The sequence below is a fragment of the Rhizophagus irregularis genome, chromosome 13, assembly GCF_026210795.1.
Source record: "Rhizophagus irregularis chromosome 13, complete sequence".
NCBI classification, from domain to species: domain Eukaryota; kingdom Fungi; phylum Glomeromycota; class Glomeromycetes; order Glomerales; family Glomeraceae; genus Rhizophagus; species Rhizophagus irregularis.
The window spans coordinates 3,545,069-3,571,157 of record NC_089441.1 but is presented as its reverse complement, the minus strand read 5'-3'; the positions used below and the strand labels follow the sequence as shown (position 1 = coordinate 3,571,157).

Below are 26,089 nucleotides of genomic sequence, written 5' to 3'. Positions count from 1 at the left end.
TCCAATCGAAATTCTTTGGCCAGCAAAAAAAAAGATTGGTCCTCTTCATAATCAACAAAAGGTGAGATCGTCACCAATCAAAATGCTTTCAACTTTTTTTTTTTGCAAGACTCGCGATCACGTGATCGAATCAAGTTATTAAAAAGTGGCGGCGTTTCCAAATTTCTTAGTATTTTCAATTTTAAAGATGTCAGAAGCTGAGACCGACAATCTTGTTGCAACTTCAAACTCACTGTAAGTTCTACTATCCTAACTTCTTTTACCTTATTTATTTTTTTAATCAAATTTTATTTTGAAAAAGAAATACACCTCGTACACAGCATTCCCTATCAAGAAAAGAAATTGTTCATGGAATAGCAAATAGAATTATATATTCAAGGTTTTATACCTGGTTGTATTTAGGAATGGTTTTTTTGAGCGTGTTTTCTATCATTCTGGTTGGTTTATTTTATTTTATTTATGTTTGTTATATAATATCATATATTCATTCAAACTTTCCGATCCGATTTTTTAATAAAGTCCTTAACAAATGAATGGTATGTTTATACTTAATTAGATTTATAAAGAAATCGTTATTGTCTATTAATTTTTGTTTCTTTTATAAATAGTCAAACAACAGGCTTTCTCATTCTTGAAGTTATAATTAACACAGTAATGATAGCTGAAGTTATAACACGATTCTTAGCATTAGGAAAGGTTTGTAAATTACATCTTTCTTTTAATATTATAGCGACAATTTCTAAGTAATGGTCTTTTTTGTAGTTATTCTGGAAGTCTATATTTAATACAATCGATATAATTCTTGTAATTTTATGTATAACTACATTACTATTTATTATTGATGGCGGATGTTCTCATAAAGGTGAAGAAGTATTTGATTTAGTTTTATTAGTTTTGAGAAATATTATACAAATTGGAAGATTATTAGTAGTGCTAAGAAAGTAAGCTAAGTTACTTTGTTTTATTTATTTCTGGAAAATAGAAATATTTAATAATTCTTTCTTTATTTAAAATAGAAACAAGAGGAATATAAAGGCTCGTAATGCGACAGTAGATTTCAATAATATTAGAGATTCAAGTGCCTCAGTGGATATTGATTCGGCGGACCATGGAGTATATTTTTTGAATGTTGAAGATGAAGATGACACGTTTTGATTGCATAAAAAAGATTTTTACTGTCTACTTCATTTGTATTATTTGTTCTTTTTTCAATTGTTGACATTTTCCTCATTTTATAATATTTTCTTTTTTATAAAAACAAATAAACATTATAATATTTAATAGATTTTATAGATTAAGACCAACCCATATAATTCCATAAAGATTGTTTTAATTTTTGGTAATCTAAATTTTTTCCAATGATAACTATCTTGTCATCAATTGTTTCATTACTAGACGATGAAGGAGCTTGTTGTAAATCATATAATTCTTGAACTCCCTGAATTACAATTCGTGAATCTGGATTTGAAATTGGAGTTAGGATACCTTTAAGTCTAAGAATCGTAATATTATCAGAGGAAGTAATTGGAATAGTTTTCTCCCATAATATCCATTGTATCCAACGTTCAAATTTTGGTATATCAATAGTTTTTACAGGAAACTCTGATAAACATATGGTTCTTACTTCCTTTAATTTATTTTTAAAAAGACTCAATGTAAGAGATTACAGAAACATATTTAATTTTAAAGCAAAAGTGACAAACCTTTTCTATATGATGATGAGATTGTGTTTCCGATCCCAAGACATTTGGTTCTGAATTATTTAGTGTTAGAACTTGTTTAAAATCGTAAGCGTGAATGTCTAATATGAAATTTAATGGAACTCTACGTAAGTAACAAAACAATTAGTAATTGGAATAATATATGTGCACGACTTTATGACAAGCACCTTGATTTTTCTGTTCTTAATATATCTGCGGCTGAATTAATTAATCTATTAAAGCAATGTGATACTTGTTAGTAAAATTCATCTTTAATATGTAAAGAGTTAACTGCCATATTTACCTTATTTGTGCTTGTACAGTGTTTAATGTTGAAGGTGTGACTAGATCCATTTTATTTATTATTATTCTATCTGCTATTGCTATCTGTCTTTTAAAAATATATTTCGGTGTTAAATTACATACAAAGCTACTATCATTTTATCACTTATCGCATTTAACACTTATTTACCTTACTGCTTCGTTAATTGGTTCATCTTCCTTTTCTTCTAATAAATACTGATAAAAAGAATAAAAAGAACATAAATATATATATATATTCTTTACAAAATACATTCATAACTTACTTGTTGAATATACTTTGCATCCACTAATGTTACAATACCATCCAAATATATATCGCCGCCTAAATCATCATCTAACCAAAACATTGAGGCTATTGGACCTGGATCTGCTAATCCTGTTGTTTCCAATAAAATATAATCAAATTTTCCTTTCTTTTGCATTAAATTTTCAATAGCCTTAACTCCATTATCTCTATTTATAGAATTAAAATTTTATTATAAAAGAACTATTATAGATTGAGTTAATAAAATTTTTGATCAATCAACTTACTTAACAGAACAGCACAAACAACCATTTTTTAATTCTAACCATTCTTCAAATAAATCTCCATCTTGACTTATTGATAATGATTTTTCTATTCCACTACCTTATGAAAAATATATAAGAATATATAATTACAAAATGAATAAAGACTAATACTAACTATAAAAAAATAATATACTTACTTTCTCCGAATTCATTTAATATTACTGCGATCTTTTTACCATGTTGCTCCGTCAAAATGTAATTGAGTAAAGTTGTTTTACCCGACCCAAGGAAACCAGTAACTATTGTTATTGGAACTTTAGAACCGACATTTCCTTCGATATTTAATTTTTCATTTTCTTGAACAGGATTGCTTCTTTAGATCAAAAGTTAGTTTTAATAAAAAATAGAATAAAATAAAGCTACAAACATACACGCTACTTGAATCTGGAATTACTTCTACTAGCTCTGGAATTTCAGAGTCAGCCATTTAAAATATTTAGCCAGTTTTCAAAAAAAAAAAAGGCCAGATTCTCGGATTTATAAGATGGATCGTCACAAATTTCACATCAGAAACATCAGAAAAAATTAGTTTCCATATTTTTTAACAATGTCAAAGACAATTCCAAAATTTGAGGTATGTAAAACTTTCTCATTGATAAAAAAAAATAAAATAATCTGTCATTAATTATTATTATTTTTTTTTTTTGATAAAAGGTGTGTATCGACTCGGTTCAATCCGCAGTAAATGCAGGTACATTATTTCGTAATTTTTTATTTTGATAAGTTACTTTGACATTTACAAGCTATCATTCAAAGAAAACGGTAAAGCATCTCGTGTAGAATTATGCAGCAATCTTGTAGAAGGTGGAACTACACCAAGCTCAGGTATCATCCAAATTGTATTTTTCATCCTTTATCATTTACGCTTATTTCATATTTTATTTAACGTAGGAATGATCGCCGCAATTCTCGAACGAATAAAAATTCCAGTCATGGTAAAGAAAACACGCATTTATTCCTTGTTTTTGTAAATTGAAACTCAAATATGGAAATTTATTTCTTGTAGGTTATGATAAGACCAAGGTTTGTTTCATCCAAAATTTTAAAATTTAAAATTTCAGATGAGACATTTAACTTCTAACCGATAATTTTAGAGGCGGCGATTTCTGTTATAGTGATGACGAATTTAAAGTTATGTGCCTAGACATCCAACACGCAAAATTGCTTGGTGCACACGGCGTCGTTTTTGGTATCTTGAAACCTGATGGGAATGTGGATATTGATAGAGTTTCAAAGTAAAAAATAATACATATATTTGTTTAAAAATTATGGCATTGATTTGATTATATCCTTTTAGGTTAGTCGACTTTGCGAAACCCCTGAAAGGTCGGTTAATTGATATAAATCTGCTTACAATTTCTCACGATCTTGTGATAACAGATATTCTTGTTTCCCACCATAAAAGTAACATTCCATAGAGCATTTGACATGACTAATAACCCATTCAAGGCCCTTGAAGACATTATTTCAATTGGAGGCATTCAGAGGATTTTAACAAGGTAATGATGAAACTGTTTCCAAATATTTATTTGTTAATAATTTCTAAAACAGCATGAAAACATTTACAAGTGGACATGATAGTACTGTTCTGGAAGGTTTAGATACGATTATTAAATTAGTCAAACAAGCTAACGATCGTATTGTGATAATGGCAGGTGGTGGTAAGTTCATTTTTCTGTATAAAAATCTTGGCGTTCAATAACAGATTTCTTGAAATTTTCAGGTATTCGAGAGTCGAATATAGAAAGGATTTTATCTGCTATTGAGTTAAAAGAAATTCACGTAGCAGCAAGTACTACTATCCCTTCTGCCATGGAATATAAAATTTCGACTATACATATGGGTAGAGCTTATTATAATAGCGAATATATGATAAACGTTGTAAGTGAAGAGAGACTTAAAGAGATGATTTCTGCATCTGACAGAGAATCCTCCAAGTAAACTTCTGCGGGAATCCTTTTTTTTTTACGAATGATTGTATAACCCTTGTCACTAATAAAACATAATAAATCTTATTCGGACTTGCTGAATAATCTTGTTCTAATTTGGATTTTGCCGCCGATCTATAATTAGTAGATTTGCTATGGCAAATATGGATGGTATTTTCAAGAATAGCAGACACCGTAGATTAGATGAAATCGAAAGAGTAAACAATCAGATGTCATTTTGCCAATTTAGCAGAATAATATAGGGTAATCCGTTTAAAGATTGAGAGATCCGGATATTGCTATTTAGATAATGAGTTATCCGAATAAATCACTCTAGGATAATCCGAATTATAGCCTCATTGCTTAGGCTACATTAAAAGTGTATAAAGTGCTTGCAAATTGTGTGTTTTACGTCTTTATGTGTTTAATATCATTATAACACAGATATTAGTTAAAATTATGTTGCTTTCTGCTTATAAAGCATCTAAACTTTAGGCGTTTCAGCTAGTACACTTCGGCGTTAGAACAGGGAGAGTAAAATACAATCTTCTAGACTTCCCTCAGGACACAGAGTTTATAACGTTGAGGCCATACTTAGAAATCATGCTATCACCACCACTGCCACCACCTCCACCACCATCTCTTCCTTGGAATCCAACATGGATCTTTTGTTATGCTAGGGTCTCAAGCTTAAAACAGAAAGAAGATCTTGAAAGACAGAAACAATACCTCCTCTCGCAGTTTCCAAACCACTGCCTTATTTCAGATATCGGCTCCAGTATCAATTTCAAGAGATCCGGATTGCGTTCCCTACTGGAACGATCAAGTCGTGGACTGATCAAGCAAATGAATTCTAATCGACTTGATCTATTCAGATACAGACAAGAATGAAAACAAGACAAAAAACACAAGAAGAAAGTGCAAACAACAGGATGAGCCAAAAGAATGAAGAAAGTAGACTTGACACAATCACTAAAATACGAATGTATCCCAATTCCTCTCAGAAGATCTTTCTTCGAAAATGGATGGGCGATTAGTTTACAATATGGTAATGGACAATTACTGTTTAGATCATAGGATTACAAGGCAATTTTTCTTTAGGATGCTCCTCCGGCTAAAGATTAAACATACAAAGGAATGGTTTTTATGGATAAGGTTCCATATGAAGTATTAGATCATGCTATAACAAACGCAATACAAGCAAGAGATGAGGTTATCACAAGGAATAAGGAGAATCAACATCAACATCTTGTTCTTCATTTTAGATCTAAGAAAAATGATCGTCAGATAATTACCATCTATGCTCAATACTGTCGTAAACCACTCCATTTTATATCAGGCTTCTACATAATAAGAAGCTTCTTGCTGTTGATTTTAAAACATTCACGTCACAAAATGGTTACCATTTTATTATGGATATCGATGATTGGTTGAATGAGATTGGCAAAATTAAAATGAACTCGAAGCTAATATATGAGAAAACTAGGATATTGGACATTTGTATAAGTACACAGAAAATCTATCCGCAAGAACCAAGCAAAAGAAATTCACGTTGCAGCCATCAATCCCAGAATTCGCACCTTTCTTACATGGTATTCTCCCACAGTTGGTTATGAAAACATCGGAGACAATGATATCAATCATGTTTTTTGCTTATGCTTGGCTCTTGATGCCTTTATCTCATGCACTAACAGAGCATTAGCAAAAAAAGCGTAACTCTATTAAGCGCGCTCAAGCGCGCATAAGAAGACATATTCAAAATTTAATGGATAAGTACATAAAAAAACTGCATTATGGTTGACTAAGACTTTTGATATAATTGTATTACCAAAATTTAATAGCATACAGATGTCTCATAGACAAAAAAGAAAAATTAATAGTAAAACAGTTTGAAAGATGATGAGCTGGGCGTATGCTGGGTTTAGGAATCGATTATTATCTAAAGCGGAAGAATTTGGTAAAATCATAATAAAATTCGTGTCCGAAGCATATACAAGTAAAACATGCAGTCATTGCTGATATATTAAGAGGAATTTGGGTGGGAATAAAGTATTTAGGTGGGATGGGTGTGGACTTCAGATTAATAAAGAACTAAATGACATTGGAGGAATTTTTCTCTGGGCATTTCTTGATGAAGCCTTGGTTATGTAACATAATTATGCTAATTGATTGATTATAGTTGACTGTTTTTAGCTATAGTTGATCGATTTAATCCATCCGGAAGATGTCCAATGCTACGTATAATGCATATTTAATCTCTAATTTTCTCTATATGCAACTGAACTAATTCACAGTTCGGTGATATTTAAACCCTCTACCCACATACAGTGGCGGTCAAAAGTATTGCATCACTTTTGACCTAAATTTACAACATGAATTACAATGATGATTATAATAAATTTATATTTATTTTAAAGCTTGAATCTTAAAGAATATATTGCAATTATTTTTTCGTCCAATTCATAGTGAAATCTTATATAAATTACATAATTTACAAAAATGTGAATTTTTGACTTTTTATTGAGAATAGCTACGACAAAATAAATGCCAGAATTTGATTCCTTAAGTGATATATAGTTCATATTCCAAAAATTGTAATGGTTGAGCCAGTAGTTATGGAGAAATTAGCTTTAAAAATCGGTAAAAATTAAGGTTACACATATGTAAAATGGCGATTTTCAGTATTTTTCATGATTTTTAAAGGCCGATTTCTCCACAACTACTGATTCAATTGTTACAATTTTTGAAATACGAATTATAAATTACTTAAAGAATCATATTCAGGCATTTATTTTATCATAAATATTCCCAATAAAAAGTCGAAAATTTAAATTGTTGTAAATTATGTAATTTATACAAGATTTTACTATGAATTGAACAAAAAAATAATTGTAACATATCCTCTGAGATTCAAGGTATAAAATAAATATAAATTTATTATAACTATCATTTGTAATTTATAGTGTAAAAGGCGATGCAATACTTTTGACCGCCACTGTATATTGCTAATATAATTAACTAGTAAATTAACAAGTTTAACTTTCACATTCTTCAGACTTTTTTTATTTAAAAGTAAATATTTTTTTTAAAAATTTTCCATCAGTAAAATTATTTTTATCCTTGATTTCTCTTTAGTTTTTTTATCAATGTAAGACAATATCTTTTCTAAATCATTTTCATCTATAATTAAAAAGGTTTTTTATCCATCAATTCTTAATTCATATTATTCTATCCATTTAATTACAAAAATTCTAAATATTTTATTTTATAAGAATAATAATCAAATTACTATTCACTTAATTTTAAACTATTTCTAATTGCAAATTTTTATTCTTATGATACTTTTAAATATGATAAATTTTACTTTTTTTCCCACTTATATAATATTGTTTTTGGTTAAATTTTAGACTTTTTAATAATATAAATTATATTATTATAAAAAGAACTTTTTTTAATCTCTTATATATAGACTTTAATAAAGAAAGGGCTTTTCTAAATAATTTCCTTAATAAAATAATATTTACTAATACTTTATTATTTTTTAATTTTATATTATAAATATATTTTTTTAGTATTTAATCTTATTTAAATAGAAATTGTCTAGTATTTTTTTATAAATGGTACTAAAATTTTTATAAAATTAAAATAAAATATTATACTATATTTTTTAGTATTATAAAAATTAATCTTAGCTAATTAAACCAATTTCCTGAAAAATAAATAGTAGTAATATAGAAAATAAATAAAAAGATATTCCTTTTTTACTTAAAATTAATTTATTTTAAATATATTTTACATTTTCTTTTAGCTATTATAAATTCTAAAATTCTATAAAGTTATACTAAATTACAATAATTCTCAAAAAAGACTTAAATTCATTTTAGTAATTCTGAATCAAAAGAATAATTTTGAAAAATTTGGAGTTTTGAGTTGGATCGGATAGATAGTTGCTATAATTTCATGATCGTCCCTGCAGATTGTCAGATTATTCACTCATGCATTTTGCGTTAATTAAAGTAACGAAAATAGACTACTATTTGCATGATTTGAAGGATAAGAAATCAAAATTTGCCACGAGTTTTTCAAAATCTTTATATTTGCATAAAAGGTTACACAAAAAAAAATTTGAAGAGAGTTATTGGTTAACATTTTTTAAGCCGGATAAATATAAATAGAAATAATACAAAAAAACCAGAGAAATATATCTTATATTCTGAGAGCGATTCTACAAAATGGCGCCGCCACGCTCTTTCATTATTACTTGCATTCTAATACTTACCATATCAGCAAATACTTTTGCATTTTATTTGCCAGGTGTTGCACCTCGCGATTATAGAGAAGGCGATGAAGTAGAAGTACATGTCAATTCCCTCACACCGATGATGGGACCCGCAACTCAACAACTTAAGTCTGTTATTCCCTACGATTATTATTATAAACCTTTCCATTTTTGTCAACCAAAGGAATTAAAGAGTCAACCCGAATCATTAGGAAGTATTTTATTTGGAGATCGTATTTTTAGCTCTGCTTATGTGGTATAAATTTAGATTTTTGCCTTCGTCTATTGATTATTCGTGTGCATTATTTTTTATTTATATAAGCATTTTTGATTTGATAATGTATTCTTTTTAATAAAATTAATCAATAGCTCAAAATGAAAGTCGACGAAAAATGCAAACTTCTTTGCAATCAAACAGTCCCCCCTGAAGATGCCAAATTCATTAACCAGCGTATTCGAGAAAATTATGCTATCAATTGGCTCATTGATGGACTTCCAGCCGCTAGTAAAAAGTTAGACGCTAAAACCCATACTAATTTTAACAGTATCGGATTTGAATTAGGAGATCAAACTGCTGAACCATCTTTGAATAATCATTATGATATAACAATTCAATATCATACTCAAGATAAAAACAAGTATCGGGTTGTCGGTGTAATTGTAAAACCATTCAGGTATAAAGAATTAATTGGATATTTCGATATCATTTTGTTCAATTAACATTATTTACTACATTTACTAATATTTGATACTTTCTTTTTGCAAAAAAAGCCGAAAATATGATGCAACATTATTCAGGTATAAAGAGTTGGTTGTTTATTTTCGATATCATTTGCTCATTTTGCTCAAACAACATTTATTAATATTTAATACTTTTTTTGCAATAAAAAGTCAAAAAGATGAAAATAAAGATTGTAATTCTGTTATCAACAGATTAGTACTAAGCGAAACTAATTCTAATGAAGTATTTTACACTTACGACATATCATGGGTTGTGAGTATTTTTATAATAAGATTTAATTATTTTTCTTTTAAAAAAAATTAGTCAATATTTTAAAATTTTTTATTTAGTCTTCTTCAACTGCATGGGCAACACGCTGGGACAGTTATTTACATACTTTTGACCCAAGAATTCATTGGTTCAGTTTGGTAAATTCTATTGTCATTGTGTTATTCTTGACAGGTATGGTTGCTATGATATTACTTCGTGCTTTGCACAAGGATATCTCCCGATACAATCAAATTGAGGATAAGGTATTTATTTTATTTTATTAGAAAGAAATCCATTTCTTTTTTTTAAAAAAAATTTCTGTATATGAATTTATAGGAAGACGTTCAAGAAGATTTTGGATGGAAATTAGTTCATGGTGATGTCTTCCGTCCTCCGGTTAACGTCATGTTATTATCCGTTTTTTTGGGAAGTGGTGCACAGTTATTCTTTATGACTGCTGTTACACTTGGTTAGTATTATACTTTCGATTTACCAAATATGAATAATAACTTGTAAATTAATGGTATATTATTATTACTTTTTCAGTTTTTGCCGTTCTTGGTTTCCTTTCACCTTCAAACCGCGGTTCTCTAGCTACAGTCATGATCATATTTTATATGCTCTTTGGTTCCGTAGCTGGATATGTTTCTGCTCGCGTATACAAAATGTTTAACGGTGATTCGTGGAAGAAAAATGTTTTTTTAACAGCTTTCTTATTCCCATCGTAAGTAGTCAATTAATTTGTTTATTTATATAATTTTTTAAAGGGATAAGAAAGAAATTTCGAATGGAAAAAACAAATTTGAGAAATTATTGATTAAGATTTTTTTTATCTGCATTATAGACTTATTTTCGCTATCTTTGTGGTCCTAAATTTTTTCCTTGTCTCGGCAAAGTCTTCTGGCGCTGTCCCTGCCACAACTTTATTAGCTATAATTGGATTATGGTTTTTAATATCCGTTCCCTTATGTTTCATTGGTTCATTTTTCGGATTCAGAAAACCTGTATGTTTATTTTGTGATAGCGTGTTGATCAAAAAAAGTTGGAAGTGAAAATTAACATTTATTTCTTTTATTTACTTTAGAAAATTGAACATCCAGTTCGTACAAACCAAATCCCACGGCAAATTCCCGATCAAGTATTTTATTTACGGCCTATCCCTTCTATGCTCATGGGCGGTGTACTCCCATTCGGCGCTATCTTTATCGAATTATATTTCATAATGAACAGCATTTGGGGAAATAAAGTATATTATTTGTTTGGATTTGCCGCTTTAGTGTTTATAATCCTTACCATTACCTGTTCAGAAGTTACAATTTTATTGTGTTACTTCCATCTTTGTGCAGAGGTTAGTTTGAATATATCAATTTTCAAATGTGATTTTCAGTTTATTTACCTATCAATTTTTTTAATCTAGGACTATCATTGGTCGTGGAGAGCTTTCCTAACATCTGGAGCGTCCGGATTATATATATTCATCTATTCTATTATGTATTTCGCAACTAGATTACAAATTACATCATTAACAAGCACGGTCATATATTTTGGATGGTCAGGAGTTATGAGTTTAATGTTCTTCGTTCTTACTGGTACGTTTATATTTTAATCAGTTTTTGATGAATAATTTGTGAAAAGCAATCTAATTATATTTTCATTTGCGTAGGAACAATTGGATATTTTGCATGTCTTGCTTTTATCCGTAGGATTTTTATGAGTATTAAAGTGGATTAAAGCATAAGATTATATTTTATTTTACGCCGATCGGAAAAGATAACGATAAGATCATTGATGTTTGCAACATAAACCAAAAAAGATTCTGTACATTGTGTGTTACATTTGTTATACTCTTATTATATATTTATATATTATATATTATGAGAAATTTAAGGTTAACCAAATAAAGTTTTAAAATCGATTTAGATTTTTTAAATTAGTTTAATTATAATTTTAGTTGGATAATCAGTTTTCCAGTTTAATTTGTATTTTTTTTAGATAGTTATTTTTACAAATATACATAATAAAAAACTATTATTATTAGTAATTTTCTTATCATTTAAACTTTAATTAATTGTTGTTTATTTGAACAATTAAACGTTTTTAATTTTTACCAGAAATCTTACCGTAACAAGATAATCTTTAAACAACTATGGGAATTTTTATGCGTACAAAGGGATCAAAAAGCCATCACGCTTTAGACCGATCCCATACGAATAATTTGCATATATATACATGTAAGATTGATATTTTGTCAAACATTTATTAACGGCGTTAAGATTGAGATTGGCAAAATCAGATTTGTGGCATTTGTGCATCTGCATTATGAATAACTCGTTTGTACAACCGCATTATGAATACTCATAATACTCATTTTATCATTTTAAAGTATCATATCGTAATTATTTTATGTTGTAATTCATACGTTATCTATTAGATTAGATCTTTATGCATTTCTTTGATTGTAGATCTACTATCTCCACGCTATCTTTGATTAGATATATTGTATAACCTTAGGCTTTTGTATTGACTCATTTTCTTTAACATTTCATTTGGCGTCAAAACTTGTGTCTAGTTCTTTTTTATATAAAGAGGAACCAACTCTTCATTTTCAGTCTTCAAACTCTTCTTTTTTTTCAACATATTGATGAGTTATAATAAAAGCACATCGGCCGATTACATAGATATACAAGGTAAATTATTTTGTTCTAATAATCTCTTACTCTTCATACGAAAATTAACCTTTTATTCTTCTATCATAGTTTGGAAGTCGTCATCAACAGAATTTTAAACCCTCGCCTAAAAAAACCATACTCTTTATTTTTGTGCTTCTTTTTTAAATAATAAATAATATAATAAAAATACATATATTACACTGTACCATATTTCCATTCCCATTTGCAATAATCCCTTTTTCTTTAAAACAAATACTTTACAATGTCTTTGTTGCTTAGACGTTCTTTCGTCAATCCCTCCTCAATTTCCATCACAAAAGCACTCTTTATCACTTCATTACAGAAGTGCGGGCTTGCGACGGTCTCAGACAAGCCGTTTACTATTTCCAGCCCTCCGCCAGCTCCTTATGCTAACGTCAATACTAAGCCGCCTAAGGCGGCTTTAAAACTCCGGTCCGGTGAAGTTTTTCACGGTACTTCCTTTGGAGCCAATATTCCCGTTTCCGGGGAAATCGTCTTCACAACTTCTGTTGTAGGGTATCCTGAATCAATGACTGATCCTTCTTATCGTGGTCAAATCTTGGTGTTCACCCAACCATTAATTGGTATGTTCTTGTTATTCTTGTTTCTATAGAACAATTCTCAAAAAGCTAATCCTTTTCATTTTTAGGAAATTATGGTGTCCCAGGGCTTTTTAAGGACCAGTACGGACTCCTTAAATATTTCGAGTCTGATCGCATACAGTGTGAAGCTATAGTCGTCAACGACTATGCAACACGCTATTCACATTGGACGGCAGTGGAATCTTTAGGTGAATGGTGCTCAAGACACGGCGTTCCTGCAATTACAGGTGTTGACACTCGGGCAATCGTCCATATTCTTAGGGATCAAGGATCAACCCTCTCAAAATTGATCGTCGGTGACGATGCGGCGAATGAGAATTTCAACAAAATTCCATACACTGATCCTAACACTAGAAATCTTGTTTCTGAAGTTAGTACGGCTGTTCCCGTCTCTTATAATCCCTATGGCGACATCAAGATCGCCGTCGTTGGTTAGTATTTATTTATTTTTCCTTAATTTTTTCCAATTTTTCGAAATTTAAATTTAATGTAATGTTTGTTTTTTTTAAATAGACTGTGGTGTCAAACACAACATTCTACGAAGTTTAGTTAAACGCGGCGCGGCCGTCACAGTTTTGCCATGGAATTTTGACTTTAATAAGATCTCTGATCAATTCGATGGAATCTTTATTTCAAATGGTCCCGGAAATCCGATGAAAGCAATGGAAACTGTTTCAAATCTTCGCAAGGCCATGAATTCATACAAACGGCCAATGTTTGGTATTTGTATGGGAAATTTATTGATGGGAATGGCAGCTGGACTTGACGTCCGAAAGCTTCGATTCGGGAATCGTGCACATAATGTTCCAGCATTAAACATGGTGAATGGCAAGTGCCAAATTACTTCTCAAAATCATGGTTATGCGCTTGTTGATGACAAGTTTCCCCCATCTTGGAAAAAATACTACGTTAATGTTAATGACGGGTCAAACGAGGGTATTATCCACAAGACCCTTCCGTACAGAAGTGTTCAATTTCATCCAGAAGCTAAGGGAGGACCAGAGGACACAGAATTTCTCTTTGACGAGTTCATTGATCAAATTCGTTCTGAAAAAGTCAAACGAGAAGGGACTAAATTCTTTGTTCCCGAAACGATTGATCACCGAACAGCACAAGTTGCTTAATTCGTTCCAAAAATCTTGGGAATAATCATCTTGAAAGAACATTTTTCTTTTCTTTTTTCTTTTCTTCAAATTTATTTTAATTTTAGATTTGCAAAATTATATCCATATTTTCTTTTATATTTTCTCTAATCATGTGAACATTTTAGTTAATAAAGACATTATCATTGTTTGTAAATAATTGTTAAAATTGTGTCATAAAATGTTTTTGAAATTTATTTTGTCTCTGCTACATGAAAATATTATTTTCTAATAGAATCATTTTCAAATAAACTATAAATAACTTCTACCTATACGACCTAAACGAAGGTACTCGGATATTGTTATGATCGTCTTGATGTCATTCGAATCACAATACAATCCTCATCGGCTGCTCGCTCAAGATTGTCCATTGAAATCGTTCAGTAATTCCAGGACCACAATATATAAAACAATTAACCAATAAAACCATAATTTGTTAAAAACGAACGATTCAATCAATGAAAATTCAAGTATTAATTCATACTTGCCAACATAATCATTCGCTCTTAATTTATCGCGAAGCGCAACATAGTCGTTGAATCTTTTTGGAACATATTCCGCATTTATTATATCATCTATATCATCATGTACTATAGAAGAAATTGAGCTCATAAAAGCATCAGTACCTGACTAAAATCGAAAATTTACTAAAACTATTATAGCAAACTCGGAACTAAACAAAATTCATCTGAAATCTTCAAGAGGAAGTATTCTATGATGACATTAAATTATCATATACATAATTTAATGTGTATAGTTGAGTTTAGTAAGTTTCCTTAGGGTTACTCCAAAAAAACCTAAACCTTGCAAAACCAAACACAAGTGGGCCCACAGTCAAAAGATTTTGTTGTAACTTGTAACACATGAGGAATTATAAGATTGGCTTGTTCGGATGAAATGTTCATGCTGTATATTTTACAAGGTTAATTGGCTAAGATAGTAACATAAATGTATGACTTTCGCGTTTTTTATAAATTTCTTCTTGGGAAGATAATATTCAGATTGTAGGAAAAACTACTGGCAGAAATCCATTTATCCAATAGAATCCGCACTAACAAAATCTGCTAATTCGTTATCCAATTAAAATTAGACACAAAACAAGGTGTGACAAACTTGTATATAAATAACCGGTCAAAATTCTTCTGCATCTTTCAAAAAAAAAATGAAATACTATTTTTTAGTACTAATTACTTTGATAGCGCTATTTGCGCTATCATTGATTGAGGCTGCCGTAATTGCGATTGATTACGGAACTGATTGGTTTAAGGTTGCACTCGTAAAGCCGGGAATACCTCTTGATATAGTGTTGAATAGGGATTCTAAGCGCAAAACCCAATCAGCTTTGACAATACGTGGTGAAGAAAGAATTTATGGTTCAGATGCCGTTAATCTTGTGAGTGAGAATGAAATTGGGTATTTTAACGAAAGAATATAATATTTAATCGTGATCATTTATTGTAAGATATTGCAATTTAATCATTGATCCATAGATAATTGAATTGTTGAATTGATGAATTTAGGGTGCACGGTTTCCACTTAATACTTATTTTAGTATCAAAAAAGTTCTTGGTCGGTTGGTTGATGATCAATCCATAAAAGATTATCAGTCAGTTTTTCCAAATAAAATAATACCGGATCCAATTCGAGGAACGGTCGTTTTTCAACATAATGAAACTACTACTTTCACGGCAGAAGAAATTCTTGCAATGCAATTTTCTCATGCCAAAGAACAGGCCGAAGCAGCTGCACAAGAAGCAATTAAAGATGTTGTAATCACGGTATTTATATTTCAATGTATAATATGTTTAAAATGTACAATCATGTATTGTAATCACCGATTTATACGTATTAGGTGCCTTCATATTATAACCAATTTGAAAGGCAAGCAATTTTAGATGCAGCTGAACTTGCCGGCCTTCATGTTCTTTCTTTGATTAATGATGTTACGGCAGGTGCGTTTAAAAGTGTCCCTTTTTTTTATATTTTATAATTTTATGTTGATAATTTTTACTGAATTAAATGAATTAAATTAGTTGGATTGAATTATGCGATCTCTCATCATAATTCGTTCACGGAGGAACCACAATATCACGTGTTTTATGATATGGGTGCTGGAAGTACTAAGGCGTGCTTGATAAGTTTCAAAACATCCAATGTAAATGACGTAGGACGCTTCAACAAAACAATTATCAACCTTGATGTGTTATCAGTCGGTTATGACCGATCTCTTGGCGGTCAGGAATTTGATATTCGCCTCCAAAGACATTTTGCGGAAGAATTTAACAAAAAATTTAGTGGGAAATTGAAATCATCTATTTTCACATCGGAACGTGCTATGACAAGACTTTATAAGGAAGCAAATAGAATAAAACAAATCCTTAGTGCCAACACAGATGCTATAGCTTCGGTTAATATCTTAAAAGTTTAAAATAATTGTTTTAATTAATGCTTCTGCGTACGTGATATCTGAATCATATATTAATATTTCAGTTAGAGAATTTACACGAAGAGCATGACTTCCGTCTACCTATAACGAGACGTGATCTCGAAAATATGACAGCTGATCTTAGAAAACGCGTCGGTGGACCTATTAAAGCGGCCTTGGATAATGCTAAGTTGACCTTAGTAAGTCTCGTATTTGCATTATAAATTACTTTTATACTTTTATTGAAATTTATTTACGCAATTTCTCTACTTTTATAATAGGCTAGCATTAAGTCTTGCGTATTGGTCGGTGGTGGAGTTCGTGTTCCATCAATTCAAGCTAAACTTAAGGAAATTGTTGGAGAGTAAGTGCTTTTGAGGTTCTGTTTTTATGATTTTTATAAAGTATTTTAATTTTATGATCACATGACGTTTATAGGGATAAGATTGCTCAGAACGTGAATGGTGATGAAGCTGCTGTGCTTGGTGCGTGATGTCATTTATGTCATTTATGTCTGAATATATATCTGTAATAATCAATTGTATTAACTGTTCTTTTTTTTATGTTAGGTGCCGCCTTTAGAGGAGCTGGATTAAGTCGTCAATTTAAAGTAAAGGAAATCAAAGTTAAAGATATTACTCCTTATCCCATCGAAGTTAATCATTCCTCAGAGCCAAAAGAGTCCGAAGATGGTAACAACCAAGTTACTTATGGGTTAAATTTTATTTGAAACACATTGGTTTTCTAATGATGCGTTTTTTAGGTATTTCAAAATCTAAAGAATACCATACGGTATTGTTTAATCAATTTACTGCGGTTGGAACGCGTAAAATAATGAGTTTCCCACGTACGAGTGATTTCAATTTTTTGCTAAATTACGCTATTCCAGATGAGGTCACGAAAGATTTTGGGCCCACAAATATTGCAATTACAAAAATTACTGGATTAACTGCTGCCATTAAGCAATTTAATGATGTTGGTGTAGAACGCCCTAAAGTTAAAGTTACTCTGCAATTATCTGAATCTGGTATAGTTTCTGCTACAGAAGCAATAGCGACTATAGAACATCAATCTTTCACAGGTGAGTTTGGATTGCTTTAATAATTTATAAAACATGTTAGCTGAAATTAATTTTTTCCTTCTGGTACAATTTCATATAATAGATAAGTTCAAATCATTTTTTGGTGTTAATGGAAACAAGTCAGAAGAGTCAATTAAAGAAGTCCCATTGCCAGATGTTAGTAAAATCAGATTACATCATAACTTCAATTTCTCCAAATACAAATAATTAATAAAGGAATAAATAATTATATATTAGGAAACAACAAGTTCTTCCGTGAACGCATCGGAACCTACACTGGAAACAAATAAAACTCAGGCAAATGATACCGAGCCTACACAAAAACAAACTAAAATAGAAACGATAAATCTGAATCTTGAAGTAGAATACGTTGGCATTAAGCCTTTGGGCAAAAATGAAAAGGATGAATCAATTAAAAGGTAAAGATATCTCCTTTTATAATACCTTTTTTTTTCTTTTAATTTTTTTTATTAATTGCCATTTATTATTAGACTACGTGCAATGGATAATTCTGATCTCCAACGACGAACTCGCGAAGAAGCGAGAAATAACTTAGAATCTTTTGTTTATCGCGTACGAGATTTCCTTCAAAATGAAGTAGTATTACAAGTTAGTACGGAAAGTCAACGCGCTGAGTTATCGTCAAAGTTATCTGAAACATCTGACTGGTTATATGAAGAAGGCGAAGAAGCTCAAACTGTAGAATTTAAAACACGTCTCAATAACCTTAAGTTTGTAAAATTTATTTAGCCGTATTTGTGGTTTAATAATATCACAATACTTAAACCTTTTATTTCTTTGATTTAGATTACTTGAGCAACCTATCGCATATAGACGGGAAGAACGCATAAAACTTCCGAATGCAATTTTTAAAATCAAAGCTGTTATCAATAGCACTCGTGATTTTGTTGATGAGATTAAAACCAACACTACAGCCGAAAATCGATATCATACAGATGAGGAACTTGACAAATTATTAAGTGTATGCGGAAAAGTCGAAGAATGGCTTAATGAAAAATTGGAGCTGCAAGGAAAAACACCACCTCATGTTAATCCCTCTTTGGTTACTATTGATATTGATAAAAAATTAAATGAAATAGAACGCGAATTTTTAATTTTGGTTTCTAAGAAACCACCGAGGAAGCCTAAAATCATTGCAAAAACAACAGATACCAAAACGACGAAGGTTGATGAGCAAAGTACTAGTAGTGAAGGCAGTAGTACTACCGAGTTCGTTAGTCAATCTACTGCCACACCAATGACCGAATCTAAAAAACCAGAGCAATCGACAACAACAAAAACAAAACACGAAGAATTATAAAAAAGTTGGCAATTAACTTTTATTCTTGAGCATTATTTATAAACTATTCATATAGAAATTTTTTAACAATTAGAATCATCTCATTTTTTTATAAAAAAAAGAAATAATAAAAAATTTTTATAATAAATCGTATTTGTCAATTATAAATTTTTTGTGAATAAATATTTCGTACTGTATAAATTAGTGACCTTGATCTTGAACTTAATAATGTTAATAATGTGCAGCCACAACTTTACATCTAAGTCAGATCGGCAGTTAATGGTGATTGGTTCTAATTTTCATCGCAAATTACATAACCGAAAAAATTAAATCATAATAGTTTCTCTCTCTTACTTCCATCCATTTGCTGTTTGACAATGGTGAGTGCCAGAATGACTGCCAATAAATTAAGAATTACGATTGAGTTGTTACATCTAAGTACTCCACATATTATATGAAAATTTACATTATTTCATTTTTTTTTAAAAAAAAAAAATTTATTTGCCAAGACCACAAAGAGAAGAAATCACGGACGTAACAAACATGGGCGTGGTCATGTCAAGCCAGTGCGGTGTTCTAACTGTGCTCGCTGCGTACCTAAGGTATTATTATCAACAATTAACCTTTTATCCTGTTCATTTATATAAATGTAAATGGATTTTTAATATAATTATTTTAGTATAAGTAATAAATAATAAGAAAAAATTAATATAAAAATAGGACAAAGCTATCAAACGTTTTACTGTTCGAAACATGGTAGAAAGTGCTGCAATTCGTGATATCACCGATGCATCAGTTTACCAAGGTATTTTTTTTAAATAATTTTGAATTCGTTAATAATATAAAAGTATGAAAATAACATTGTAAAATTGATTATTATTTAAGAATATGCCCTCCCAAAATTATATATCAAGCTACATTACTGTGTATCTTGCGCGATTCACTCTCACGTAGTGAGAGTTAGATCACGTGAAGGTCGTCGTAATCGTGCTCCTCCGCCGAGAGTTCGATATAATAAGGATGGGAAGAAGATTAACCCTAACGTTCAACAAAAGGCTACTACATAAAAATGCAATCGTATCAGCAATTATTTTTTTCCGTAGTATATTATTATTATTACTAGACATGTTATTCAAATAATAATAAATAAATCTTTTTAACAAATAAGATATTGATTACCGAGCAAAAATATTACAAAACAAAAAAAAATTACACTTTCTGAATGAAATCGCCTTCTTATCTTTTATCGTGTTAGATAATTTAAATAATCAGGAAATGCATATATATATATATATATACAGTATATATAATATATTATGTTTTATATTTCTTGAAGACACTGAATAATCTTGAATTATGTGTTTTTATACCGAAAGACAAATCTGGATTGCATAATGTATGTCCAACTGTTTAAATTTTCTTATCATAAAATAATAACATGTTAATATATATATGAAAGGTAAGTTAGCAGCTTCATTCATTGTAATAGATTTTTTTTACGCGAAAGAGAGGTGGTTTAGTGGAAATTGTAACGAGTACTGACTATAGTAATAATTTGTTCATGTTCTATTAGCTACACACCCATCTTTATCCTAATAACATCACAATAGTAAAAAGTTAATATAACAAGGTACTACCTCAGATTCATGATTTTGTAATGTCTATTTACAACTTATTTTATTTATATTTAGAGGAATTGTGTCACTTTGCGTCATGAAATTGTGTTCAAAATCAATGTTGAATCTATTCCATTACTAAAATATCGAACAACAATATCAAACAACGAACAAGAATCTTAATAATAATTTTTTGTTTGGATCACAGAAGATGCAGATGTAAAGAACAAGTTTAACGTTTCGATTTAATGATTTGAAAATAATGGAACAATTTATCTGCGTTGATACAAAATTAGTAATATTAGTAATTAAAATTGCGAGAGAACGTAAATTCTATTTGGAATTCAAATTTGGAATAAGTTTCTTTTTTACAAGAGAATCAAAAAGAATTGATTGCTCTTCTTTCACAGTATCTTTACTGATCTGCAAAACAATGCACCGTCTTTTTTTAGTGTTGCACAAATTGGATATATCAGATATATAATACCTACCTCGGAAAGTGAACGATAAAAAGTAACGTGGAAAGTCATCAACTCATTATTCGATTTTTACAATTTAAATTTAAAATTTTGTTCATTGCAAACGAAGTTTTTGCTATTTGACAACAAAACTTTTTCAATTAAACGTCAAGAAATTATTATTCCGTTCCTAATACATAACTAATTTGTTCTTGAATCGGAAATGCTCAGCTGTTGTTATTTCTATTCTCACTTTAAGAGCTATCCATTAAAATTATAAAAACCATAATAACCATAATTTTTTTATTTTTTGTTTACCAATGATATCTTACGTATTACCAATACGGGATGATTAAGAATGTGTGTTTTTGTCTTTATGGATAAAATTCCCGAAAAATGGGTATGACATATTGCATCATGTGATTTATGGCTCAGTTATAAATATACAAACTTTCAGAATATTTTTCTCGAACACTTCGAACACTTCTGAACTGAACACTTCTATAATGGCAAACGAGAAGTGTGAAGATAAACAAGTAAATAATGGAAGCATCACAGCTAATAGTCAAAAATCAGCTCTTGAGGTCAAACTATTAACTGAGAAAGTCAAGAAGCCTGCAGCGACAGTTGACGAAGTTACCGAGTTACTTTCAGCTACTTCAGTTTCTCCTTCAACAGGAGTATTTCGCCAAAAGTCCTTTAAAACTTCACCATTACAATTAAAAGGTAAAGTTGAAACACAAGAAGAACGAAGGAAGCGAGCATTAGAAGAACAAAAAAAGGTGAAACGACATTTTTATTGTTAATGTGCCATTTAGAATATTTTAACGAATGGCGGTAAACCTTTTCTTTTCATTTTTTTCTAGAGAAGACGAGATCTTAATACCCACGCGAGAAATCTAGCGCTATTCAAGCCGGAAAATTTTTCATCAGAAGAGGAGCCAGCGTCCGATGATGAATCAGTAAATAATGATTCCCCAATTGAACTAACCAAACCTCTTAAGCGCAGCTTGGACATAGATCAAGATGATAGTTTGCTACAAGAATCATCTGTAGTTAAAAAAGTAAGAATCAAAGGAAAGTTTAGAGAACCTCGTCGCAAGATTAAAGGATCTAATCCATACAGAAATCAAGTAATGCATGCTGAATGGATGCAAGAAATACCATCTGATTTAGAGAAGAATTGGTATGTTGTGTTATGTCCTAAAGGCAAGCGTTGCCTTGTAATATCAGCAAAAGGTAATTATATTGTTTGGAAAAAAAAATTTTTTTTTTTTTAATAAATTATTAATGTTTAATATTTTATGATTCAATGATTCAAGGTAAAACTGTAAGCCGATTACGTAATGGTAGGATATAGGCATTTCATGTTTTTATATAAATTATTTTATGTAATCAACTATTTTTTATACATATTGAATACTTAACAGGAAATGTCATGAATGTTTTCGAGTCTGTCTTACCTGCAGGAGCGAATTCATACAAAGGAAACAAAACGACTGATTATTGTATCTTGGACTGCATTTATGATCAAACGACATTTACTTATTATGTATTGGATCTTATGTGCTGGAAAGGACATCCAATCTACGATTGTGATACTGAATTCAGGTTAGTGCATTTTATTTTTCTCTAATTGCATAATCTTTTTTTACGATCATTATTAATTGTCAACCTTTTGAAAAATTTTTAGATTTTATTGGCTCAACACAAAGTTTACAGAAATCGAACGTCCAACTGCAAACACTTTAACTTATAAGTTCAATCCGCTCAAAGCTCATTATTGTGATCAAGATAAAATATCATTCTTGATTAAAAATCCTCATTCTTTCGGATATCGACCGGATGGACTGCTATTTTTTAATAAACGTACTCAATATGTTCTTGGTGATACTCCATTATGTGGTTGGGTTGGAATCGAAAAAGTTGAAGAAATGTTTGAAGACTTCATCAAACAAAAAAAACAATGAGAATTTACAAGCACAAGAATTATTAAATTGGGCCTTTAGAATTGATATCGACTAGATTTTTTATAAATGTTGTCACGCCAACTTTTCGGTATTCGTTTATCAGCTTTTGGCGGACATTGTGAAATATATGAAATGGACCTTTACTTTTCTTTTTCTCCTTTTGCTCTTTCTTTAAAATTTCTTATTATACACAAAAAATTATTTAATGATATTATATTGTATATAAATCTTTTTTTTTTCCTTTTTTTTTTTTCTAAAAAAAAAAAATATATATATATATATATATATATAACAATTATAAAAAAAGTATATATCAGTTCTATAATCGATTTAAAAAAAATTATGATAGTTCCACTATATTGAAAAATGAAAGTTCCAAAGTAGTCTATAAAAATATATATATATATACAAAATTATGAAATGATTTTAAATTAATTAATTTTTCAACAATAATAATAATGAAACATTTCAATTTATTGATTGTTTTTTTTTAAAAAAAAATATATTAAAAAAAAATAGATAATTTCAATGACCATGTCCATGTTCAAATTGTAAAAGTAATGGCATAAACATTCCCAAAAGCATGAATGCAACATGTGATTTCTTCATCTTAATAATATTATGACCATTAAAACCATTATCTTTACCATTGCCACTTGTAACATCTTGCATTACATGCATAGCGACATATAAGAAGGTTCCCCCAGAAAAAAGTAATAATACAGCAGTCCACCATTTCATTCCAATTGGATCTATTTCACCACTTCTTTGTAATAAAGAATAAGTGAATATTGCAGATAAAGGAGCGGCTAAAGAGAAGGTGAGCAAATGTTTACGAATTTGACGACGAGTATATGCTTCACGTAATAAAATTGTTGAAAGACCAAAGGCGGCAGGAGCTTTATGTAACATAATAGCTAAAAAAACTATTAATTCAAGAGCAGGTTGACTAGCGGAAGCACCCAAAGCGATTCCATCAGCTGCAGCATGTATTACAAGTCCAATCGTAGCGGATGCAGGTTTCTTATGTATTGAAGAGGAACCACCTAACATTTCATGATCTTCATCATCACGATCACCGGAATTGGCCAAAGAACGAAGTTCTGTTAAACTTACAACGTTACCACGTGTATGATTATGACCATGGGATGAATCAATTTGATCAATTACAAACATCATAGCGAAACCAGATATTAAAGCGAAACCAATATAATGATGATTCGCACGATCATGATCATGATCATGATCTGAATCATTATCTGAAGGATTATCTGAAGGATTATCAGTTTTCGGAGAATCGATAGGAGGTTCAATTTCTTGACGTTTATCTTTTAAAACTTCTTCAACTTTGATGGACCTTTTTTGAAAAAAATTTTTAATATTATTATTATAAGAATATTCATTTCTTAATTTTATATTATTATTCCAAATATTACGTTTATCAAAATTATTATTATTAATTGTTAATAAAGAATTAGAATTGATCACTTTTGATGATTCAACACTATATAAAGTTTCAATTCCTTCGGGTATAATTACAATTAAAGATGTTCCAACTAATAGACCAACTCCAAATGCTGATATTGTTCGCAATCTGTCTTCAGAAAGGTGAAATGCTAATGGAATACTCCCCGCAAGGAAAGAACCAATAAACATTGTCATTGAAAGAAGAAACAACCATAAAAAGGTCTCCATTTAATTATAAGTTTTTTTTGGGGGTTTTTTTTTTAAATTTTAATTATTCAAAAAGCTTTTTTTTTTCGTGTCTTGTTTTTTTAAAAAATAATAATAATAATAATAATAGTAATAGTAATAATAGTAATAGTAATAATAATAAACCAATTTCTTTTTTTTTTTGAATTAAATAGAACTTTTTTTTAAAAAAAATAAATATATTTATTTTTTATCAATAAATAAATAAATATATATTAATATATAATATAATTGTTTCATAAAAAAAAAGAAAAGAAAAACTTTTCTAAACCGAGATCTAACTTTTTTTAAAAAAAATTAAAGGAAGGTTTTTTTTTTTTACAAAAAAAAAAAGAAATTAATAATGAATAATATATAATAATATCAAATATGAACATTGTGCATAAACAAATCAAATTTGCAGAATTTAAAACAATGATTGATCATGTGACATCTACAATCTACAGTATGTGATTTTGTGATTTATGTGATTTATGTGGTACCTTACCTAACAATCGTTTTGCGCATAATAATCATAATAATATAATAATATCAAATCTCCAGATATAGTAAAAAATTGTCGATAGAAAAATGAATATTTATTAATATTTATTAATATTGTGCGTATAAACAAAAACTGAATGAGATGAATTGATTATAAAAAAAAAAAGGTAATTTTTTTAAAAAAAAATATTTACGAATAAATGAAGAATGTACGAAACTAGTACCGCTAATAATATAAACGAATATATAAACGAAAATATAAACAAGAAAAAAAAAGAAGTAATATTTACGATAAAATACGATAACAATCATTGTCAACTTAATTTATATAACATATACAGTATGACTAATTGTTTACAGGAAAAACGGAAATTAAAAAAAAAAATTTCATAAAATATTTTTACGTAAAAACTATAAAATAAACAACCATTCAAATAAATTTAGGTTTTTTTAATATAAAGAAAGGGGGAAATGATATACCATGATTTGAATGGATTGCAGAAATTTTTAACGTTAATCATCTTTCTTAATCGGGAAATATAAATTTTAAAAGGGATTAAACGAACCCCCACCAAATAATTGGTCGATATAACGATTCGTTTCAATGTCTTGAAGTGATTGCATCATTTGAATTTGAAGGCGAATCCTTCTTTGACGGTTAATGTTTCTTTGATGTCGACGGATTAAGACATATATGTTATTATTAGCACGTGTGGAATAAGGTCTTGGGTTTATTGATGACATTATTTTTTTTGGGGAATTTTTTTATTATTTTATTGAAATTATTATTATTATTTTTTTTATGAAATTAGGGAAA

The 26,089-nt window shown here is 29.6% G+C and overlaps 12 protein-coding genes across 12 annotated transcripts; 9 read left to right on the top strand and 3 right to left on the bottom strand.

The window, feature by feature from the left end:
• The first annotated feature begins 170 nt into the window (after positions 1-170).
• Positions 171-1,348, top strand: OCT59_005350 (uncharacterized protein). Its single transcript, XM_025331219.2, has 6 exons — positions 171-234; positions 302-437; positions 520-536; positions 609-696; positions 763-941; positions 1,017-1,348. Exons 1-6 carry the CDS (start codon positions 188-190, stop codon positions 1,153-1,155), a joined length of 606 nt encoding a protein of 201 aa, XP_025169522.1. The 5' UTR covers positions 171-187; the 3' UTR covers positions 1,156-1,348.
• OCT59_005349 (uncharacterized protein) lies at positions 927-3,043 on the bottom strand. Its single transcript, XM_066138315.1, has 8 exons — positions 2,966-3,043; positions 2,732-2,907; positions 2,556-2,652; positions 2,288-2,477; positions 2,173-2,219; positions 2,005-2,091; positions 1,889-1,933; positions 927-1,824 (listed from the first exon to the last, which is right to left on the bottom strand). The coding sequence occupies exons 1-8, from the start codon at positions 3,019-3,021 to the stop codon at positions 1,641-1,643; spliced, it is 882 nt and encodes a 293-aa protein (XP_065997465.1). The 5' UTR covers positions 3,022-3,043; the 3' UTR covers positions 927-1,640.
• Positions 3,044-3,141: 98 nt separating this feature from the next.
• OCT59_005348 (uncharacterized protein) lies at positions 3,142-4,535 on the top strand (the record flags this gene model as incomplete). The annotated part of the gene is made up of 10 exons (XM_025321216.2): positions 3,142-3,168; positions 3,249-3,285; positions 3,351-3,419; positions 3,486-3,529; positions 3,601-3,617; positions 3,689-3,829; positions 3,892-3,920; positions 4,000-4,093; positions 4,164-4,255; positions 4,318-4,535. The coding sequence occupies 10 exons, from the start codon at positions 3,142-3,144 to the stop codon at positions 4,533-4,535; spliced, it is 768 nt and encodes a 255-aa protein (XP_025169520.1).
• A 590-nt stretch (positions 4,536-5,125) lies between these two features.
• OCT59_005347 (uncharacterized protein) lies at positions 5,126-5,413 on the top strand (the record flags this gene model as incomplete). Its single annotated transcript, XM_066138314.1, has 1 exon — positions 5,126-5,413. One exon carries the CDS (start codon positions 5,126-5,128, stop codon positions 5,411-5,413), a length of 288 nt encoding a protein of 95 aa, XP_065997464.1.
• Positions 5,414-5,659: 246 nt separating this feature from the next.
• OCT59_005346 (uncharacterized protein) lies at positions 5,660-5,956 on the top strand (the record flags this gene model as incomplete). Its single annotated transcript, XM_066138313.1, has 1 exon — positions 5,660-5,956. The coding sequence occupies one exon, from the start codon at positions 5,660-5,662 to the stop codon at positions 5,954-5,956; it is 297 nt and encodes a 98-aa protein (XP_065997463.1).
• A 2,763-nt stretch (positions 5,957-8,719) lies between these two features.
• On the top strand, positions 8,720-11,850 carry OCT59_005345 (uncharacterized protein). The gene is made up of 11 exons (XM_025321215.2): positions 8,720-9,057; positions 9,171-9,475; positions 9,573-9,599; positions 9,693-9,795; positions 9,873-10,055; positions 10,129-10,261; positions 10,339-10,516; positions 10,637-10,796; positions 10,877-11,140; positions 11,210-11,381; positions 11,456-11,850. Exons 1-11 carry the CDS (start codon positions 8,755-8,757, stop codon positions 11,521-11,523), a joined length of 1,896 nt encoding a protein of 631 aa, XP_025169519.1. The 5' UTR covers positions 8,720-8,754; the 3' UTR covers positions 11,524-11,850.
• A 490-nt stretch (positions 11,851-12,340) lies between these two features.
• OCT59_005344 (uncharacterized protein) lies at positions 12,341-14,391 on the top strand. Its single transcript, XM_025321214.2, has 4 exons — positions 12,341-12,479; positions 12,549-13,066; positions 13,132-13,515; positions 13,598-14,391. The coding sequence occupies exons 2-4, from the start codon at positions 12,724-12,726 to the stop codon at positions 14,206-14,208; spliced, it is 1,338 nt and encodes a 445-aa protein (XP_025169518.1). The 5' UTR covers positions 12,341-12,479; positions 12,549-12,723; the 3' UTR covers positions 14,209-14,391.
• Positions 14,392-14,583: 192 nt separating this feature from the next.
• Positions 14,584-15,131, bottom strand: OCT59_005343 (uncharacterized protein; the record flags this gene model as incomplete). Its single annotated transcript, XM_025332633.2, has 2 exons — positions 14,584-14,856; positions 15,030-15,131. 2 exons carry the CDS (start codon positions 15,129-15,131, stop codon positions 14,584-14,586), a joined length of 375 nt encoding a protein of 124 aa, XP_025169517.1.
• Positions 15,132-15,388: 257 nt separating this feature from the next.
• OCT59_005342 (uncharacterized protein) lies at positions 15,389-19,259 on the top strand (the record flags this gene model as incomplete). The annotated part of the gene is made up of 13 exons (XM_025321213.2): positions 15,389-15,619; positions 15,747-16,004; positions 16,079-16,178; positions 16,260-16,633; positions 16,717-16,851; positions 16,933-17,015; positions 17,090-17,136; positions 17,221-17,343; positions 17,415-17,732; positions 17,815-17,888; positions 17,970-18,151; positions 18,224-18,463; positions 18,540-19,259. 13 exons carry the CDS (start codon positions 15,389-15,391, stop codon positions 19,051-19,053), a joined length of 2,679 nt encoding a protein of 892 aa, XP_025169516.1. The 3' UTR covers positions 19,054-19,259.
• A 116-nt stretch (positions 19,260-19,375) lies between these two features.
• On the top strand, positions 19,376-20,235 carry OCT59_005341 (40S ribosomal protein eS26). The gene is made up of 4 exons (XM_025321212.2): positions 19,376-19,412; positions 19,542-19,634; positions 19,753-19,837; positions 19,918-20,235. The coding sequence occupies exons 1-4, from the start codon at positions 19,410-19,412 to the stop codon at positions 20,097-20,099; spliced, it is 363 nt and encodes a 120-aa protein (XP_025169515.1). The 5' UTR covers positions 19,376-19,409; the 3' UTR covers positions 20,100-20,235.
• Positions 20,236-21,579: 1,344 nt separating this feature from the next.
• OCT59_005340 (uncharacterized protein) lies at positions 21,580-23,076 on the top strand (the record flags this gene model as incomplete). Its single annotated transcript, XM_025321211.2, has 5 exons — positions 21,580-21,888; positions 21,973-22,345; positions 22,429-22,455; positions 22,537-22,717; positions 22,800-23,076. Exons 1-5 carry the CDS (start codon positions 21,613-21,615, stop codon positions 23,074-23,076), a joined length of 1,134 nt encoding a protein of 377 aa, XP_025169514.1. The 5' UTR covers positions 21,580-21,612.
• Positions 23,077-23,601: 525 nt separating this feature from the next.
• Positions 23,602-24,732, bottom strand: OCT59_005339 (uncharacterized protein; the record flags this gene model as incomplete). Its single annotated transcript, XM_066138311.1, has 1 exon — positions 23,602-24,732. The coding sequence occupies one exon, from the start codon at positions 24,730-24,732 to the stop codon at positions 23,602-23,604; it is 1,131 nt and encodes a 376-aa protein (XP_065997462.1).
• Between the last annotated feature and the right edge of the window lie 1,357 nt (positions 24,733-26,089).

What these genes read in the sequence shown, in the direction of transcription:
- OCT59_005350 (XM_025331219.2), top strand. Translation starts at nt 188, where the DNA reads ATGTCAGAAGCTGAGACCGACAATCTTGTTGCAACTTCAAACTCACT. An exon ending in GTTGCAACTTCAAACTCACT is followed by an intron (nt 235 to 301) that starts GTAAGTTCTACT and finishes ATTTTGAAAAAG; the next exon opens with AAATACACCTCGTACACAGC. An exon ending in GATTCTTAGCATTAGGAAAG is followed by an intron (nt 697 to 762) that starts GTTTGTAAATTA and finishes TCTTTTTTGTAG; the next exon opens with TTATTCTGGAAGTCTATATT.
- OCT59_005349 (XM_066138315.1), bottom strand. Translation starts at nt 3,021, where the DNA reads ATGGCTGACTCTGAAATTCCAGAGCTAGTAGAAGTAATTCCAGATTCA. An exon ending in ATTAAATGAATTCGGAGAAA is followed by an intron (nt 2,653 to 2,731) that starts GTAAGTATATTA and finishes ATTTTTCATAAG; the next exon opens with GTAGTGGAATAGAAAAATCA. An exon ending in TTAAGAACAGAAAAATCAAG is followed by an intron (nt 1,825 to 1,888) that starts GTGCTTGTCATA and finishes TTACTTACGTAG; the next exon opens with AGTTCCATTAAATTTCATAT.
- OCT59_005345 (XM_025321215.2), top strand. Translation starts at nt 8,755, where the DNA reads ATGGCGCCGCCACGCTCTTTCATTATTACTTGCATTCTAATACTTACC. An exon ending in ACTTCCATCTTTGTGCAGAG is followed by an intron (nt 11,141 to 11,209) that starts GTTAGTTTGAAT and finishes TTTTTAATCTAG; the next exon opens with GACTATCATTGGTCGTGGAG. An exon ending in AATGTTCTTCGTTCTTACTG is followed by an intron (nt 11,382 to 11,455) that starts GTACGTTTATAT and finishes TCATTTGCGTAG; the next exon opens with GAACAATTGGATATTTTGCA.
- OCT59_005344 (XM_025321214.2), top strand. Translation starts at nt 12,724, where the DNA reads ATGTCTTTGTTGCTTAGACGTTCTTTCGTCAATCCCTCCTCAATTTCC. An exon ending in GTTCACCCAACCATTAATTG is followed by an intron (nt 13,067 to 13,131) that starts GTATGTTCTTGT and finishes TTTCATTTTTAG; the next exon opens with GAAATTATGGTGTCCCAGGG. An exon ending in CATCAAGATCGCCGTCGTTG is followed by an intron (nt 13,516 to 13,597) that starts GTTAGTATTTAT and finishes TTTTTTAAATAG; the next exon opens with ACTGTGGTGTCAAACACAAC.
- OCT59_005341 (XM_025321212.2), top strand. An exon ending in GTGCTCGCTGCGTACCTAAG is followed by an intron (nt 19,635 to 19,752) that starts GTATTATTATCA and finishes ATATAAAAATAG; the next exon opens with GACAAAGCTATCAAACGTTT. An exon ending in CGATGCATCAGTTTACCAAG is followed by an intron (nt 19,838 to 19,917) that starts GTATTTTTTTTA and finishes TTATTATTTAAG; the next exon opens with AATATGCCCTCCCAAAATTA.